This window comes from Barbus barbus, assembly GCF_936440315.1.
Source record: "Barbus barbus genome assembly, chromosome: 7".
In the NCBI taxonomy this organism is placed as follows: Eukaryota; Metazoa; Chordata; class Actinopteri; order Cypriniformes; family Cyprinidae; genus Barbus; species Barbus barbus.
In genome coordinates, this window is record NC_136735.1 from 29,950,462 (window position 1) to 29,970,403 (window position 19,942).

Consider the following 19,942-nt stretch of genomic DNA (forward strand, 5'->3'; position numbering starts at 1 on the left):
TAGTGCACTTGTCTAACATTTGGGGAAGGAGGGGAGAGACTGGGATTTCACTCATTTATCTTCAAGTGCCCTTTTTTCTTTTTTTTTAATCCAGTGGCGATTATATTGAGAAAAAGAGAATAAGAAACCATCTTTCCTAAACACAGTGCACAATGCTTATTGTGATCAAATTTCAGACATTTTTGTGAAGACTATGGCATATTCTCAAGGGTCTTTAGAGTTTCTGTAATATTGTGCCCACTTAATGGGCCATTACAGTTTGCCAAACAAATTACTACAACTTCTTCGATAAACAGTTTTTTCCTTGACTGGTCACAACTGAAAAGCTATTAGTGGTCTCTAGTAAGCAAACACAACTACTTTGCTACTAGTTTTGCAAATGGAACTTTGTATAAAACAAAAAAAGCAGGTGCCTTAAATTTGACGTGTATAATTTGTGAGTCAGTAGTAATAATTTTCACCATATGTTAGTAACAACCAAAGTAATCCATACATACAAGGAAAACAAAACAAGTTTAGAAATTAAGTTCAGTGTAATAAAATGGAATGACAAAGGGAAAAAGTATTGCACACATTTACTGTACAAAAGCCTTTGTTGGTAATGAGAGCTTCAAGATGCCTCCTGTATGGAGAAACTAGTCGCATACATTGCTCAAGTGTGATTTTGGCCCATTCTTCAAATCTTGAAGGCTCTGTTGGCCTCTTCTATGAACTCTGATCTTTAGTTCTTTCCATAGTTTTTCTGTTGGATTCAAGTCAGGTGATTGGCTGGGCCATTCTAGCAGTTTTATTTTCCTTCTCTGAAACCAATTGAGAGTTTCCTTGGCTGTGTTTGAAATCATTGTCTTGCTGAAATGTCCATCCTTGTTTCATCTTCATCATTCTGGAACAGTAGGTGTTGGGACTGAGCCAGCTAATATTAATTTCCACTGACAAGGGGCTGATTGCTTTCTAATTACTGATAGATTTCAGTTGGTGTCTTGGCTTTCCATGCCTTTTTTGCACCTTCATGTGTTCAATACTTTTTCCTTGTGTCATTCCATTTTATTACAAACAACTTAATTTCTGAACTTAGTCGTTTTGTTTTCTTTGTATGCGTGGATTACTTGTTACCAACTTCGGGTAAAATTTCATGTCAACAACACCTTTTGAAACTGAGCAAAAGGGTGACGCGTCCAATACTTATTTTACCTGCTGTATGTAGTATTTTACATAAATTTAACATCTAAAATACTGACACTTCAACTTTAATAAAAGGTGCTTAAATGACTCATTGTGATTCGGTTGTGAGCTGGCTTTTGAATCAAGAAAAAGAAAAGATGATATTTCGTTACTCTAACTTTACAAATACATACATCACTCTAGCGGTCTTTTCACTCACCATTTCTTTTTACTTTTCAGTCAGTTTAACAGTCAAGCACATGCAGTTCAATACACATTCACACAGAGAGAACTACTAGAGTGCTTCAGATGAGTCAACTTGTGCTGGACTGTAGACGCTTCAGTTCCTTCAGACATTCTTGACTGACATTTAAATCCACTATTTTAAATGCTTTTAGTTTTAAGTTCTTGATAGGACTGAGCACCTGCCTAAACAACACTATATTATTTTAGAAACGGTCTAGTATTTACTTGCAATGAATAAACAAACAGATTAAATCAGTTGATTATCAAATCCAACATATTAAAAAAATAAATAAAACAATGCTAAACCAGCAAGATAATCAGAAGTGGCTACATACACAGAATGTGAAAAAGAGCAAATTATTTCCTTAGTACATAAATGTGTATTATTACATTACCCCAACACACCTAGATGCACACAAAAACGTGAGTAAATACTTGCACTCACACAGCAATAATAACAGCAGAATGCAGACGCACTGAAGCTTTACTGCAGCTCTAATTAAACAGCCTGAGGAAAGTACCGATCAAATAAGAAAAACTTAAATCCAATTATTGCAGTGTGTGTGCATGTGTGTCTATAAGGGATTACTGAACATTTCTCCAACCCACAAAGGAAGAGCATTAATTAAGAAAGATAAATTACATTTGCAGGTACACCATTGTAAGAGAATGCGGTTTACATGAAATATGCATCTCGCATTAGATATATTGCATTAATAACACTCGGTTTATCATATACAGGCCTGTCCAAAATAAGAACAAAAGGTCTTCTCATTTGCATTAAATGAAGTATAATTACCATCTTAAATCAAGTGTATGCACATTAATGTTCATTAATGTTTCAAGTTTGATGGTTCCACATCAAATTGATACCACAGTAAAAAGTAATATACTAAACCTGCTACAATTAACAATTCTTCTACAGAATTTATTAGTTTATATAAATGTTTAACTATTCACATTGTATAAATTAACATTAGCTGATGTACAGGGTGGGCCATTTATATGGATACACCGTAATAACATGGGAATGGTTGGTGATATTAAAGTCCTGTTTGTGGCATATTAGTATATGTGAGGGGGCAAACTCCTCAAGATAGGTGGTGACCATGGAATGAAACCAAGCACACCGTTGTTTTTCTTGTGACATTACCAATAAGTTTGATGTGTCACATGGCCCTCTTCCTATTGAAAAAACAAAAGTTGTATCCAAGATGGCCGACTTCTAAATGGCCACCATGGTCACCACCCATCTTCAGGAGTTTGCCCCCTCACATATACTAATGTGCCACAAACAGGACTTTAATATCACCAACCATTCCCATGTTATTACGGTGTATCCATATAAATGGCCCACCCTGTATTATGAATAACCAATAGTATATTTAGGAATTAAAATTAACCGTCCTGGGGTGCGTTTCCTAAAAGCACCGTTAGCTAACTATGGTGGTAAGTTCCATTGAAGTCAATTAATGACGGAACTTGCGACCATAGTTGCTTTTGGGAAACGCACCCCTGGGCGTTTTGACCAAAAACATGTATCACTTTTTTTTAGGATTCTGACAGTTTTACCACAGTGGTTTTTCCACTGACTGTGCCTCTCAATTCACGGTGTGGTCTACGTTGCTTAGCCACTTGAACTGGTATGCCGTTTTTTCCAAAAATTCATAGTGTGTGCGTAATTCAAACTCAACAGCCCAAAACAGTTTTAAACAAAATATTCACTGCAGAGGATCCATTGGTGAACATTGGTGTAATGCTAAATTTCTCCAAATCTTCTCTAATAAAAGAAACAAACCCCTCTAACATCTTGGATGGCCCAAGGGTAAGAAAATCTTAAGCAAATTTTCATTTTTAGGTGAATTATTCCTTTAAATGTGTTAAAATGGAATGTAGCCCATGCAAAATTTTGAAGTAACATTGCCTCAAGATTTAAGAAAATATTGAAGCAAACAGTCAGTAATGCAAAATAAAAAAGCAATTTAGACATGGAACAATAAACAAAAGTGCACTATAAAGAAAGAACACAAGGGTGTATTTCAATGCATTATGAAAACTTTCATTTGATTTACTCTCAGATACGGTTCAATCTTTCTGCAAGTTCAAGTGTTATCAATAAAGATTCTAAACACTCCAATCTTACTTAAATCAACTGAAAGTATACAGTGAAATCACATCTCAGTGGCTGACACTCAACATACTAGCATACTTGTTACCATAAGAAGTGTACTCACAGCAATTTCCTTGATTAAGTGTTATTCTAGGCCACTGTTTTTCTCTACTTCCTGCTGTTAAAGTAAAAACGCCAATTTATTATATTGTTGGTACGCCTTCATCTGCATCCACCTTAGCAAATGCAGTCACTGACTGAAGAGGATATGACCTCCTGTAGAGACTCAGATGCACCTGAGGCTGGAGGAGCTGCTGAGCTGGTTCAGATGAGGTTAAACACAACAGCAGCTCTTCAGATGCCTCACCTTGGCCTTGGGTTTTAAAAGGTGCCATAGAATGAAAAACTGTCTTTACCCTGGCATATTTAAATAATAACAGTTCTGTACATGGAAATGACATACAGTGAGCCTCAAACACCATAGTTTTCTCCTTCATATGTAAATCTTGTGATTAAAAAAGACCACTGGAAAACATGCGAATCAGAACATAACACCGACTGTGACACAACAGTCGGGATCACTACGCCCCCAACATTTGCATAAACCCACCCTTGTTCTAAGCCGGCCGAACCATCAGAAGCTCTGCAGGTATTGTAAATAAACAAGCGCGGACAACAGCGAAAATAACAAAATAAATGTTATGTTCCAGGCCGTGCAGGGGGTGTGAAGTGCAGGGATGGGTTGGTGTCTGTATTCAGAAAGGTACAGAAAGCAAATAACGCGAGCCACTAAAGGGACATGGTTAGCTCCTTGCTAGCGGTAGCCTGTTACAGTACATAAGATTTCACTCTCAGTAAGGAGAGATGAGGATGATGGCGAATGACTTACAGATCCTGAGCACCACTGACAAGCATCTGATCTTGTGAAATGTGTGGTAAGTACTGTTGCTCCATAATGTAAACATAGTTTGTGTGATCGCGTCTCTTGAAAGTGAAACTATAACGCGATCGATGGATCGTTCAAAAGCAGTTTCAATGCCTCGCATATTAATAACGGCTCCCTGATGCCCGCGTTTTATATACAGTATAATTACCCAACGATATAACTGCGAGAGAAAGTATTTAAATATATATTTTCCTCCCTGTGCTTCCTTCTTGCTGATGAGCCGTACTGTGAAACAGCCAATCAGAGCAGAGCTCAACATTGAGCAGCACTGTGAAACAGCCAATCAGAGCAGAGCTCATTATTATTCATGACCCTGCCAAATAAGCCAATAACAGACCGTTTCATTCTAGGGAGAAATCCTAGGGTTGTAAATGGACATGTAAAATCGTTTCTGGAGATTTTTTGCCCTTACCTAAGCCACATACCTTCTGTGTAGACATCAGAGAACAATTTAAAATACTGTATCAATGCATTCTATGGCACCTTTAAAGTCCCTCTTTCGATTTTCACGCTTCTCAGAATTGTGAGTCAAACAACAAACCACCAACTGTGGGTACGAAGCTTCAGGCTCTAACTAACACGTCTTTCTTTTCTGAAAACCCCTATAGTTTTGCCAAGGCAGCCCTTCAAAGTCATTGAAAAACTCATTGATGTTAATGTCATTGTTTTATAATTGAACAAAAACTCAGCATAAAGCCTTTGATTGCTGGTATGTTTCATCTGTAACATCTGCTCGGCTTAGACAGAACTCCTAAAATAATCAAGTGACCATAAAATCAACATTCAAACTAACTTCAAAACTACAACAGGGATCTAATAAAGTTTAAGTGTGCTTTCCTAGTTTCCTTCTGTACTTTCAACTTTTCTTCTAGTTTGTAAGCACATATCCCATGCACTCCATGACAATGTGTCCAAATGAAAACACATTTCTGTAAAACTGCATGGGTCATGTTGTCACAAACACATTTGCATATGAATTTACCTTGAACAGTAATGAATCCTCCATATGCTCGGCATACACAGAAGTGAGCCGGTACTGGTTCTCCACGGTGATGTCGATCTGGTACCCAGTGAGTACATAACACGCAGTACGGAACTCTTGAATCTTCTTCTGGAACACTTCCTTTAAGCGCTGGTTCTTCAGTTCTGCACTTTCCATCTGCTTGCGCAAGTCTGAAGAACATGTAAATTGTATTTAGTCATAACCATTACAACATTAAATTAATATTAATATATATATAAGGTCTGAACAAGAGCAGAAATTTAACAAGTAATTTAAAACATGCAATTTCAAAATTAAACGGAAAATATTGACGTCAGACAATATGTACTAATGCTTGAATTTAAGATTTTTTTAATTGAAAGAACAGCCCAATTCAGTTCAACTTCACCTAAAAGAGTGAATTCTATCATCATTTATTCACCATTTGCACACTACATTCTATGCCTTTTAATATCAGCTTTGGGCTAGAAACAGACCAAAATTTAAGTCGCAAAATGTAAAAGAAAAACATAAAATCTCTAAAATTCACATATCAAAAGGTGAATCTCGTGGCAAAGTTGTTGGAACACTTAGCTCCAAATTGAAATTTTCATACATCTGGAGATTTTTGCCATTTACCACAGTATATCAACTTCTAATCAAAATGTACTTCCAATCTACCAAAATATTAACTGTAATAGTTGATTCTGACAAATCAAATTAGTCGAGTAAAAAAAAAAAAAAAGCCACCAATCCCATCAAGGCCTTATTTCAGTATTCATTTCAATATTTAATTAGAGAACAACGTAAATATTGACCATTTAAATTAGCTGAAACGCCAAATGTGTCTTACAGCTTCAATATAAGGCTTCTGTATGTACAACAGAGGCCTCAACAGCAGTTTGAATTCTCTTATGGGGCTTCATGAAAATTTGATTACGAACAATAAAAGTTCTGCAGGAAAGAGAGATAAGTGTTCTCTTACGGTCTACTGTAATTGCACACTAGAACGGTGCAGTTAAACCGCAAAAGTTTCTGAATGCACTGATGTGCTACATACTAGAAGAGTACTTGTTCAGTTGTCCTTTTCCTTTAACCATTCATCAGGATCACTTTTAATTATATATCATGCTAATGTCTCTTTTTTTGTCTTCGCTGGAAGCTTTTTAAAATCACTTTGTTCATTTTCCGTACAGAGAGTAGGATAAAAATTACACACTAAACTCTCAACACAATCACCTTTAAAATGAGCTGCAATTAAAAAAGTGCTGTATGTGGCCCTCATCTACATCAGTACACTTACAATTGCCATGTCATGAATTTTACTGAAGCTGCACGGACTGTGTTGAGATATGATGCCCTGTCAGGAGGAGAGTAGTTTTTCCTGAGGAGGTTAGGTTCATTTGTGCTTTCCAGACTTACTTTATGATTTTAATCTCTTCTGAATTGAATAGCGTTTTTCCTCATATAACATTGGTAAAAATTTTCTACCTTTTTTTTTTTTTTAAACTTTCGTATGGATAGGGATATTTATAACAGGATGTTTGGCAATCACACAAAGTTACCAAATTGTCTTTATTCTACACAAAATATTTATTATTCTATTGTCCTATATTTCTTCAAAATAAATGCCACAGGCCTGATTTTTTTTTTATCCTCCGCTTGCAATGTTAGAGATGGCACAACCAATCCTGTTACCTAAAGCTAGTACACAAAAGGGAAATATGGATACACAATCTTCTCAGTGTTAGTAATGAGCAAACATTTAAACACACATATAAACACTCTTATGCTCTGAGCATGTGTTAAAAACAGGCCCCAAGTTGAATTTCAGTAATGGTAAATATTACACACTTTGAAAGTAATTTATGAACCGTTAAATATGCCATACAAAAAAATTAGTTCCGTTCATTTCCAGTTTCCATAACTTGAATGGTTTCTAATCTCTGTAAATAATTGATCAATAAATAAATTCCCTCTATAAAAGAGTTTGAGATTGTTAGCATACAAACCCACAAACCTGTTTATGTGCTTGAGAGAACTTGTTCTCATCATTTGTAAAGGCAACAAAGCCACAAAAATCACATTTATTCACTGATTTTGAACTAGATTTGTGCAAACACATTAGCTCGTAATCAAACATTTGAGATGGGAGAAAAACGACGTCATAAAATGAGGGAGGAACAGTGAATCGCAAAAAAGATAAAGAAAAACAGCAGCAGTGGCCAATTTAAAAGCAGATCTCAGGGTGTTTGTTTACTCATGGGTCTGAGTTCTAATTAGACTCTTGCCTCCTTCAGAACTCATTCGAATTGATGGCCAAAGAAAAAGAGAGAGAGAGAGAGAGAGAGAGAGAGAGAGAGAGAGAGAGGGTGAGAGAAAATTAAGTAAATAAATGAGTCCCAAAGAAATATGGATCGTCAGCAGACTCCACTCGAGTCCAATTAAACATTTAGCCCTGGCTAGATAGATAGATAGATAGCTGCTATCTATCTATCTATCTATCTATCTATCTATACAGGTCCTTTTCAAAAAATTTGCATATTGTGATAAAGTTCATTATTTTCTGTAATGTACTGATAAACATTAGACTTTCATATATTTTAGATTCATTACAACACAACTGAAGTAGTTCAAGCCTTTTATTGTTTTAATATTGATGATTTTGGCATACAGCTCATGAAAACCCAAAATTCCTATCTCAAAACATTAGCATATTTCATCCGACCAATAAAAGAAAAGTGTTTTTAATACAAAAAAAGTCAACCTTCAAATAATTATGTTCAGTTATGCACTCAATACTTGGTCGGGAATCCTTTTGCAGAAATGACTGCTTCAATGCGGCGTGGCATGGAGGCAATCAGCCTGTGGCACTGCTGAGGTGTTATGGAGGCCCAGGATGCTTCAATAGCGGCCTTAAGCTCATCCAGAGTGTTGGGTCTTGCGTCTCTCAACTTTCTCTTCACAATATCCCACAGATTCTCTATGGGGTTCAGGTCAGGAGAGTTGGCAGGCCAATTGAGCACAGTAATACCATGGTCAGTAAACCATTTACCAGTGGTTTTGGCACTGTGAGCAGGTGCCAGGTCGTGCTGAAAAATGAAATCATCTCCATAAAGCTTTTCAGCAGATGGAAGCATGAAGTGCTCCAAAATCTCCTGATAGCTAGCTGCATTGACCCTGCCCTTGATAAAACACAGTGGACCAACACCAGCAGCTGACATGGCACCCCAGACCATCACTGACTGTGGGTACTTGACACTGGACTTCAGGCATTTTGGCATTTTCCTCTCCCCAGTCTTCCTCCAGACTCTGGCACCTTGATTTCCGAATGACATGCAAAATTTGCTTTCATCCGAAAAAAGTACTTTGGACCACTGAGCAACAGTCCAGTGCTGCTTCTCTGTTCAAAAGTGGCTTGACCTGGGGAATGCGTCACCTGTAGCCCATTTCCTGCACACGCCTGTACACGGTGGCTCTGGATGTTTCTACTCCAGACTCAGTCCACTGCTTCCGCAGGTCCCCCAAGGTCTGGAATCGGTCCTTCTCCACAATCTTCCTCAGGGTCCGGTCACCTCTTCTCGTTGTGCTGCGTTTTCTGCCACACTTTTTCCTTCCCACAGACTTCCCACTGAGGTGCCTTGATACAGCACTCTGGGAACAGCCTATTCGTCTTACCCTCTTGCTTGAGGGTGTCAATGATGGCCTTCTGGACAGCAGTCAGGTCGGCAGTCTTACCCATGATTGCGGTTTTGAGTAATGAACCAGGCTGGGAGTTTTTAAAAGCCTCAGGAATCTTTTGCAGGTGTTTAGAGTTAATTAGTTGATTCAGATGATTAGGTTAATAGCTCGTTTAGAGAACCTTTTCATGATATGCTAATTTTTTGAGATAGGAATTTTGGGTTTTCATGAGCTGTATGCCAAAATCATCAATATTAAAACAATAAAAGGCTTGAACTACTTCAGTTGTGTTGTAATGCATCTAAAATATATGAAAGTCTAATGTTTATCAGTACATTACAGAAAATAATGAACTTTATCACAATATGCTAATTTTTTGAAAAGGACATACACACACACACATATATACATATATATAAATAAAATGTCTAAATCATGAGCACAGGATGTGGAATTAGGAAGAACCTTTTTCCCACAATCCTTGTGTTGTAATATCCATCTCCAGAGGTGGAAATCCATTTGCTATCAATCCGGTCAAATGGTCAAGCTATATTCAAAATACAAATGTGTCAAATTTGTATTTAAAGGAATAGTTCACCCAAAAATGAAAATATTGTCATTAATTACTCACCCTCATGTTATTCCAAACTTGTATAAGTTTATTTCTTACGTTGAACACAAAAAAAGATATTTTGAAGGCTGCTGATAATCAAACAGTTGTTGGCCCCATTGACTTCCATAGCATTTCTTTCCCTACAATGGAAGTTAATGGGGACCAACAATTGTTTGGTTTTTCAAAATATCTTCTTTTGAAACAACCTCAGGATGAGTCAATTTTGACAGAATTTTTTATTTGTGGGTGAACTATCCCTTTAAGGTGCTACATGTACTATGTACTACTATGCTACATGTATTTGTGCATTTCCTTAATAAAATTTACTTTTTGATCTGCTACTTACACATAACTTGAGACCATAAAATGCTTGCTTTGACCTAGCTGAAAATCATGAAATAATTTTTCATTCCTTTGTCATCCCTGAGAATTCACCGGGAACCTGATATAAAAAGCAGGGATTGTTTATAACTTTTGGTGATGAACTGGACATTAAAAGTCAACAATGCCATTAAATACAGATAAAGGGACTGTTTCTCTACCCGACTATTAAAACACCCTACTTCACAAACACTTGTGTAAAAAGGCATTTACCCAGTATTTCCTGTGAAGGTGGGATGATGAGAGTAGTGTCATCTGTGGTCATGCCACCACCTGCCTCAATTTTCCGGAGTCGTTCCCTCAAGCGTTGACACTCCACCCTCAGCTGTTCCACCTCTTCAGTGCGCTGCTGCTTTGCTAAGCTGGTGGGGTTCATTTGAAGGTGGATTACCTTTGTCTTGACAGGATCATAGTCTCCCTAATATATGGAAAAAATAAGAGGGTCCAAAAAATAAAAAGCATAAATTTCACATTTTAAAGTCTTTTGATGAGATTCTTCAAAAGAACAAAAGAGTGCAGACAATACACCTCAGTGCAAAGATATTACCATTTCTTTTAACTATTTTGGCATGTGAAACCATTGTAATTGTTGACTGATGTAGACTTTGATCAATGAAATCAACATTGAAAAATAAATAAATAAAAAGGAAACTGAAACGACAAAACGAAAGAAGTCTGTAAAGCGTGCTTTTTTTTATTATTAAATCCAATCTGAAAATCAGTGCCTTTGAATTGTATTTTGCTTGCATAAGTACACAAATTCAAATCAAAAATACACTCAAAATTATGACAGTGAACATGTCAACTCCAAAAAGACGCCAAAACATTCATTAGAACTTAAAAACAAAAAGACGTTAAGAGAGTCAGAAAATTTTGACATTTTATTAAAATAAGGATGAATGAGTTTGTATTTTTGAAAAGTACTTACCATTCTTTTAAATAATTCTGGCATGTTAAACTATTGTAATTGTTGATGAATTACTTAAATCAACATTAAAACTGAAGTGAATAAGACAAAATGAAAGAAGTCTGGAAGCATAGCATGCTGTTTTCTACAATCCTTAAAATGCATCCAATCTGAAAATAATTTCCTTCGAATTGTATTTTGCTTTCATAAGCATCAAAATTCTTCAATAAAATAAAATAAACTCTCAAAATGATGACAGTGAAATAAATTTTTTTAATAAAATCTGGAAATAAATAAGTTCAAGTGAGAGACATTACTAAGGTGGGTCCAATAGCTCATTTAAAGAAAATGAGTTTCATGAAAGCTAACCAGTTAACCTGAGAGGTTAAAATCAAGTCCAATTTCGCTTGAAGGCTCTTACACCGTAAAAATACATTTATCCGAATTACCCTCCAAACAAAAGGACCAAAGAAGTGATAGTTCATCCCTGTCTGAAACGAAAGGCTTTATCTTCTGGAACGATTCTTCATTTGGGTGTAAAACTTCAGGGGTTTAAAAGCCATTACTGAGCCTTCTGGTGAATTAAGGGCCCCATCAAAGAATAATGCCTCGATCTGAACATCTCATTACTGAGCAAATTACATCACCCTGAGCTGAAGACAGAGAGGCAGAGAAGAGGAATAGAGACTGAGGGGTAAGGAGCAGATGACATAACTGCAGAACAGAAGGCGATGAGAGAACAGAAACAACTAAAATTACTAAAAAGGAAAGATTAAGCTTTTGTTAAAGTGTTACACAATAAGTTGGGGGAGAAGGATAACATGAACAAACTCAGACATGCCACAATGATCTATACTCTTGTACAAAGTCAAATGTTTTTTTGAAATCATTTTAATTAAACCTAATTAAAACTAAATTCAGTAAAAACATTTAACGAATACATTTTAAAATTGCATTCAATTACTCTTGCAATCAAGGACTGCAAAATTTCATTACTGGTATCGACAACTGAAATGCTGCCATTGTGACAACCGCAATAGTACAACTATGAAGTCCACATGTACATCTCTGTAACCTTCAAGATGAATGCTATACAGCTTAAATCGTGAATGAATCATCTACAACAATAAGAAAAAGCCATGAAAACCATTAAACGTTAGTCCTTGGGCCAAAAATAAACCCTCTTCAAAATGACAAGTGCTGAGTGGGTGGGTATTATTACCTGTCTGAAGTCGCTTATTTTTACTGTGACACTTGAAGCGTCATAGATAATGGTTAGAAGAGGCCTATAAATATTAGGGCCAAAGTCTAAGCACATTAAGAAGACTGAGTGATTGAGAGCAGGACGAAATGAGTGACGCAGCTCTTGAATTCCAGACTTTTCTGTTTGTTTTGGGCTGGCGCCAGTGTTGAGGTCTAATGGAGCATGTCTGACTGCATTTCAGCCCACTGATCGCATCGAGTCAGAAAGTGAAAAGGAAGGATAAATGGATGGGAGGCCACTGGTAAATATAGCAGCGCCACAAAAATGACAGAAGAGTGACGTGGCCTTACATTTTCACATTACATCACTGACTACAATGGTTAAATGTTGCCTATAACAGGCCAAACCAACACCTTTAAAGTGGGACAGTAGAGCAGGAATTTTCAGGTATTTGCCAAAACGGAAATTAAATAAACCTACCATGAGAAAACCTAAACTATATCATTTTAGATATTTTGTTCACATATTACATATATGAAGTCACTTTGGCACTAATTTTAGGCTTATTCATTTGTATGAATAATACAAATAATGAATCATGTCTTTTGATATGTTTTCATCAAGTTTCTAATAAAAAATAAATCAAATGTGATGAAGAATTTAATTTACTGGATTATCCAAAAAATGCATTCTATCTAAATTCAAAGAATAGTTACAATGTTCTATTGCAACACAGGACAGGAATCCCCACCCCTAGAATATAAATATAGTATACCAATACACAACCACATACCTAAACAACATCAAAATTTAAACACTAGGACTTATAGTCTGAGTTTCCTCTAAGTGCCTCTACATTATTTATTGACTAATAGAAATAAATAAAAACACCACGGTGCTATTATTAAACTAATATCTTTAAAAGCATATTCAAAGCTGGCAATTCCCAGCATGCCCAGAGTCATTTTCTACAGTACATGTGCCACCACTGGGTAAAATCATATTATATGCGAAGAGCCATCAAAGCTCCTTGTTGAACTACAAGGACCAGGATTTACTTCAAGTATACATTGATCAGGATAATTATTTATTTTTTACCTTCCACCTATAAGTGGAAACACCAAGTTGATGGAAGGAAAGGGAATAACAGGACTTGGTCGTAACTGACTAAAGGAAAATTATAGAAAAAGTGATTTGAAGAGGACTTGTGGGTGTGGAGATTTGCAGGCAACACACAATATGGTCTCAAGCGGCAATTAAGAAGAAACACATACTCTTGAGTTACTGTGGAAACACAAGTGAGACTGCGCACTCATAAAAACAAACACACAGCTAGTCTCAAACTAAGCCTATTGCACATTCATTTTCAGTACTGCATCCCAAAATGGCTTTACCAAAGATAATTTGCCAATTAACAATTAGACCAGCAATGAACCCATGTTGGTTTAAGAAAAAGAGGGAGTTTGAAAAAAAAACAACAACAAAAAAAAAAACAATAGTTTTGTGAAGAAATCATATTCAATATAAACTACATACTTTATCACCAAAATTACCTCACCTACATGTAAAAATTGATCAGCTTTGATGATAATATAAACCCAAGTCATTTAGTTATTACTCAAGTCTCTGGAATACTTTAATCAGATTGGTCAATCATTGCATTCAAAAGTCAAATATTTATGAATAATGACCACTAAGCCGAGATATCGAATTCATGCTGCAATGTTCAGGTCTTGTTTCACTCAACATAGAAATCGTTACAATAAAAAAAAAAGAATTAAAAACTTATGATAGCTGACTTGCTAGTATGCACTTTTTGCTAGCTAAAAGCATGCCTAATTATGAGGTAAATCATTGCATGTCCTTCAGTCTGTATCATGCAGGTCAGATTGTTAACCATCAAGCTATCATCAACCACCACTGAGGCCATTAGCCAAGCTTAAAGGTGAAATGTGCAATTCTTTCCAATGTTAAAATACCCTCTATCTCAGTTTAATAGAAACTAGAGCCCCATGATTATGATAAATCAGAATTGTGGATTATTTCCCAATACTGTGATCAATATTATTTGTGATGGACAGAACTGAGAACCACAGCTGTGTTGCTTAATTACTTCATTAAACCATGACAGTGAACTTTACAGTGGATTGCTTAAAGGGATGGTTCACCCAAAAATGAAAATCTTGTCATCATTTACTCACCCTCATGATGCTCCGAACTAAATTTCTTTCTTCTACTGAGCACAAGAGGAGGATGGTAATCAAACAGTTGACGGTATCCATAGACTTCCATAAGATTTTTTCTCCATACTATGGAAGTCAATGGCTGCCAGCAGCTGTTTGTATTCAAACTATTATTTTGTGTTCAACAGAACAAAGAAATTTGGAACACACAGGTTTGGAGCAACATGCGGGTGAGTAAATCATGACACTTTCATTTGGGAGTGAACTATATTAACAGCATGAATTACAAAACGGCACGACAATAAGAGGATACTGCTATCCCAATTAGGGGTGTGCGATATGACGATTTTTGATCGTGGACGATAAAAATGTCTCCACGATCTGCTTTTGAAGAAATATCGTAGTATCGTGCTACAGCACACATTAAATACAGTTCTGGCGCCTCCGTCTCTATATACTGTACAACACGACATACAGCAGTAGAGTTACTCTGACAGGACACTGCACTTATTCGCGATCGCAAAAGTACATTATTTGCACACAAGCCTTGATGGTTAAATGTTTAATTCATGCGCTGGTCTGAAGTGCGCTTTTTCTGAGCGGATACACCTGAAGCACGCGCACTAAAAAGCCCGTCTAACAGCGCCTGATTACTCGACTAACTTATCTTTTGCGCTAATATTGTCAAAACACACAAGGTTTACATACAGACTCAGTAGGTTATCTCTAAAATAAAAGTAAATAGTTAAGAGAGAAACAGACGCGTGCCTGTATATTAGATGCGTGCAGGTCTTAAAGGGACAGGACACTAAACGTGCTGTCAACTGTCATTAAAGGGATAGTTCACCCTAAAATGTAATTTCTGTCATTATTTACTCACTCACATGTTGTCCCAAACCTCTATTCATTTCTTGTGCTGAACCCAAAATAAGATATTTTGAAGAAGGTGGAAAACCAAACAGTTGCTGGTCTACATTGACTTTGATAGTAGGAAAGAAAAATCCTATGAAAGTCACTGAGGACCAGCAACTGTTTGGTTTTCCACCTTCTTCAAAATAGCATTTATGTTCAGCAGAAGAAAGAAACTCATTCAGGTTTAAAACAACTCTTGAGTAAATGATGGTATAAAAATAAAACATTATGACAGAATTGACACAGATGACAGAATATTTATTTTTGGGGGAACTATTCATTTAACGTTAACAAAACAACAAAACGCAAAGAGAAAAAAAAAATCACTCACTATTCTTGACTGAAAAACTTGAATACAGTTGCTTTAGGAATCAGTCTATCTAGTGTTTTATTTTTATATTTGTTCATTCAATTTCATTGAATGCTCTGCTAAATACACCTATTGTACCTGAAAATAAAGCACTGTTTGTTTTATTTGTATATTATGTGTATTTGTAATGTGTATCTTTGTTCTTATTTTTTAATAAGAAAGATAAAATGATGACAAAGATTTTTATCTTCGCCCACTTTGGCCTAAATATGTCTTTTTTTTTGTTTTTTGTTACCTTGAAAGGCTTTGTCTTTCTAGTTTGGCTGTAATGCTCAGACAACTTGTAAAACCAAAATAGTAAAACCAACATGACAAAGAATCGTGATAAAATCGTGATATTTCTAAAAAATATCGTGATATGATATTTTTCCCATATCGCCCACCCCTAATCCCAATATACAGTAATCGTTGAAGCTGTCACAAGTTTACTGGTTCACGTAACAGTTCAGCGTGAGCTCAATGACCGTCTGCGTACAGGGCTATGGACTCCAGAAAATACTCCATTTATAAGCAATGAAGCTGTTAAACAGCACAGGCAAACTGTCAAAGCACCTGAAACAACAACCCACGATCCTTAACAGGCTCTCCAAAATTCCTATCACTAGAGATGGCCACAGAGCACTTATCCAACTAATGAATAATGAAGTTAGTTGTGAATTCTTTTTACTATTAATCTTCATATTATTGTTGCACTCCTACTGTAAACATGTTTTAGGTTCTAGAAATCTTGCACAAAATGAAAGTATCACCTGGAGGTTATGCCTCTCTAGTCTCATCTCCAGAATGTTGTTTTTCTCTTCCAGCTGCTGACGTTCTGCCTCCAATTCCTCGATCTTCTGCCTGAAAAAACAAACACATACCCTTATACATATACAATGTCATTTCTAGTCCAAGCATAATAAAAACCATTGTCAAAAATTTACATCTAAAAAATATTCAACATCCGTTTTTCAGAAAAGCATGGAGGAACACGGCCATAACAACAATAATAATGTTCCACCATGAAGAGGTAAATAAAGGTAAACACAACAGGTTCAGAAGTTTGAGTAAAACATTCTATAAATAAGTGGGGTTCAAAATTCTGAGACCACACTGACAATTTGGGATTCAAAATCAAATTACTTAATAGTACATAAATAGTCATTAATTAAAATCTATTTAATTTAGAATTTTCTGGTGTTAAATTAACTACTTAAAAATTTTAAGAGCGTTCCATTTTTGTAATCAAATAAATGTGAGACAAATCATGAGCAAAAGGACATATCAAATACTATGAAATTCTGAAATTACAGTTAATATTCAATATCAATTTGCACATTTTAACTCAAATTGCTACGCCTGTAAAATAACTTACAATTAAACAAACAAAAAAAAGGATTTTCACTAGTGGTTTCGGATATTTAATAAGACCTTTTTGAACTCTTACTCATGAATATTCAGTATAATTTCTCAAAGTAATTTGGTAAGCATTCAGGTTGGTTTAGTTTTGGTTTTGAAGATTACAATGTGGGGTCTTGGACTTGTATTCAGTACAACAAATATTCAATTAAGGTGTAAACGGCTTAGTGAAATGGTTCCAGGAGTGATTAAATGAAATTCTATAGAGAATAATTACAGGATCAAAAAGAAAGAGGAAAAAGGAGAAAGTAGGCACTGAATGAAAGCTCACTTTTCAAGCAAGGCCACAAAAGCTAATGTAGGATAATCACATTTCCATAGTAATTAGGCAATGCAACAGGCCATGAAAAAAACCCACAGACTTCAGTTTCTCTCAGTCTAAAGCTCAGTTCACAATGCCAGTGACTTACAGTGACAAAGTGGCATGAAAATTTCAATAAGAGCTGGCTATTTTCAGCAACATGAATGGTAGCGACTGTTGGTTGTATATTGGTTATCTAAAAAAAAAGTTGAATAACTCAAAAAAAATAAAAAATAAGGCAACCTATCCTTTTTCAACTTAAGTTAACTCAACTTGCAACCAACAACTTAAAAACTTTAGTTCATCTAATGACTAAAAGTCAGTCTATTGAGTGTTAAATGATCTGTCAGAGCAACCAAAGTTTTTTTTTTTTAGCATTTAGCAATGCAAATTTTTCTTAATAATACGCTTACATAATATGGGTAGTATTTACCTCTTAAGACTAAAGGCAAACATTTATGCTGATAGACAAATGTATTAAACAAGTTGCAATGAGATGCACATATACAGAATTTAAAATAATTTAAAATCAGTAAAAATATGAACTCTGATCCAAATAACAGCTAAGTGACAGTGACAACAGCAGCGGCATAAATTAAGCAAGTAAAATTTAAAACAACAATAATATTTTAATAATAATTAACAAAAAAATTTAAGCTGCAATGCATGCTGGGAACTTGTGCAATATTGTTCAATGTAAATTTGTTTGTTCAGAGGACTCAATTTGAAAAGTTGGGAGAACCTTTGGATATGTTGTGAACAAATACTTGAGTATCTAAGTAAGGTAAACAAAACTTTTGCTATCGACATGTTTAGAGTATTTTTGCTCGATTCACAAAATTTTTTAACTGACTTCTACTAAAAATTCTTTGTTCAGGCTACTTTTTTTTTTACATTGGTTAGTAGAACTTTAGTTTTTTTAAAACATTTTTTACAGTATGGAAGTCTCAACCACAAAAAATAAATAAATAAATGAAATAAAAAAATAAATGCGTCACACAATGAATAAATCACCAATGTGACTTCATTACTCATTTTATTTATTAATTTTACACAGAAACAGGCTTCCATATGATCAGGTCAGGAATGTATGACGCAAGTATGACATTTCATTTCTCACATATCACTGTTACCTGAGAGAGCTGACTTCTTCCGCTGTTGCTAAGGTGTTTTTCTCTGCATTAGACACCTGCTGCTCTTTCAGTGCCTCAAGTTCAGCAGTCACCTGAGCAAATTATAAAAAAAAAAAAAAGATTGGCACTGTACGCCAAAAACAATAATTTACCTTAAATCCCAGCAAATGAAACACCTGCAGACTAGCGGCAATGTTATTTTTGTATTTCTGTCTAATATCTTGACTTCTGCCTTATGTGGTTTTCCATTTCTTGCATGCATTATAGCACAAATTTTAATCAATTATTTATGATCGGAACGGTAGCTGACAATCATATAAATGCCAAAAGGAAGTTCCCATGGTGATGAATGTGACTTACCATCTGAGCTTGTAATTTGAAGGTGCCTGCCTCCTCCTGGGCTTTAGACAGTTGAGTCTATCAGAGTGAAACAGATTATTCCCATAAAAACAAGAACCTAGATACTAAACCATAAAGTCCTTGATTACAAAGTCATGAGTGCTATCAATGTCAAGGAAGTTATCTGGATGCAACTTCCAGACAGGCCAGTCTGCTTGAGTAGAGATCTAGAATTTTTATAACACCAGCACACTGTTTTTTATAACATAGCATAACTTGAAATTAATTGAACCACACATTTTATAACATGAAATCAACCATATAGCTAATATGAACACCTAATAAATGTTTTTAGTCTCATAACATGTCGCAATAACTTATTACTAGATGCTTCTGACAGATCTTTCTGCTGATGTATCTAAGGAAAAAAACTATATTAGCCAATAGAGCTAGGCAATATAGCTAAAATATATTTAACAATATTTATCATCATTTTGTCCATTGTGGCCAAGTACCTTACATTTAAAAAGTTTACTGTAATCAAGGCATGTTTTCCACACTGTTTTGCACTAAATGGACAGAGGATTTATATCTTTCCCTCCCAATATCAATGCCGAGTCAATGCAATCCAAAGTCAATGCATTAACATATGTAATTAATTCAATTATTTATAAGTCAAACGCAGTTAGGAAATAATAAAAAACTAAAGACATTTGCATTCTTAATGTGAAGGAATGTAATTACCATTAAAGCTTAAAAAGTGAATTATCACCCATTAGAGAAACTATTCTGTCATTCACAGAAATACAAACACCAGGCCAGAAGCAACATCTCCATTAAAAGAGCTACATTGGCAAAAGTACTGGGTCACCCCCTTCTAATGAACAGGTTTGACTACTTTAGCAATTTCCATGAGTACAATGTTTAATGTTTAAGCATGTAATGATATTCTAGGGAATTGCATGCTTCTAATTTTATAGCAACAGTTTGGACAAGACCCTTTTCTATTCTAACCTGACAACGCCTCTGTGTAGAAGGCAAGGTTCAAAAAGAAATGATTGATTGAGTCAGTGTG

General features: G+C 35.5%; 1 protein-coding gene across 1 annotated transcript in view; it reads right to left on the reverse strand.

Moving 5' to 3' along the window:
- Nucleotides 1-19,942, reverse strand: part of LOC306872019 (mitotic spindle assembly checkpoint protein MAD1-like) — a 72,038-nt gene that overhangs the window by 26,453 nt on the left and 25,643 nt on the right. Inside the window, exons 13-17 of the mRNA XM_079420333.1 lie at nucleotides 18,889-18,945; nucleotides 18,529-18,620; nucleotides 16,446-16,536; nucleotides 10,334-10,538; nucleotides 5,446-5,636 (exon numbers count right to left, since the gene is read on the reverse strand). Of these exons, the coding sequence (XP_079276459.1) occupies nucleotides 5,446-5,636; nucleotides 10,334-10,538; nucleotides 16,446-16,536; nucleotides 18,529-18,620; nucleotides 18,889-18,945 (636 nt within the window). The remainder of the gene's footprint in view (nucleotides 1-5,445; nucleotides 5,637-10,333; nucleotides 10,539-16,445; nucleotides 16,537-18,528; nucleotides 18,621-18,888; nucleotides 18,946-19,942) is intronic.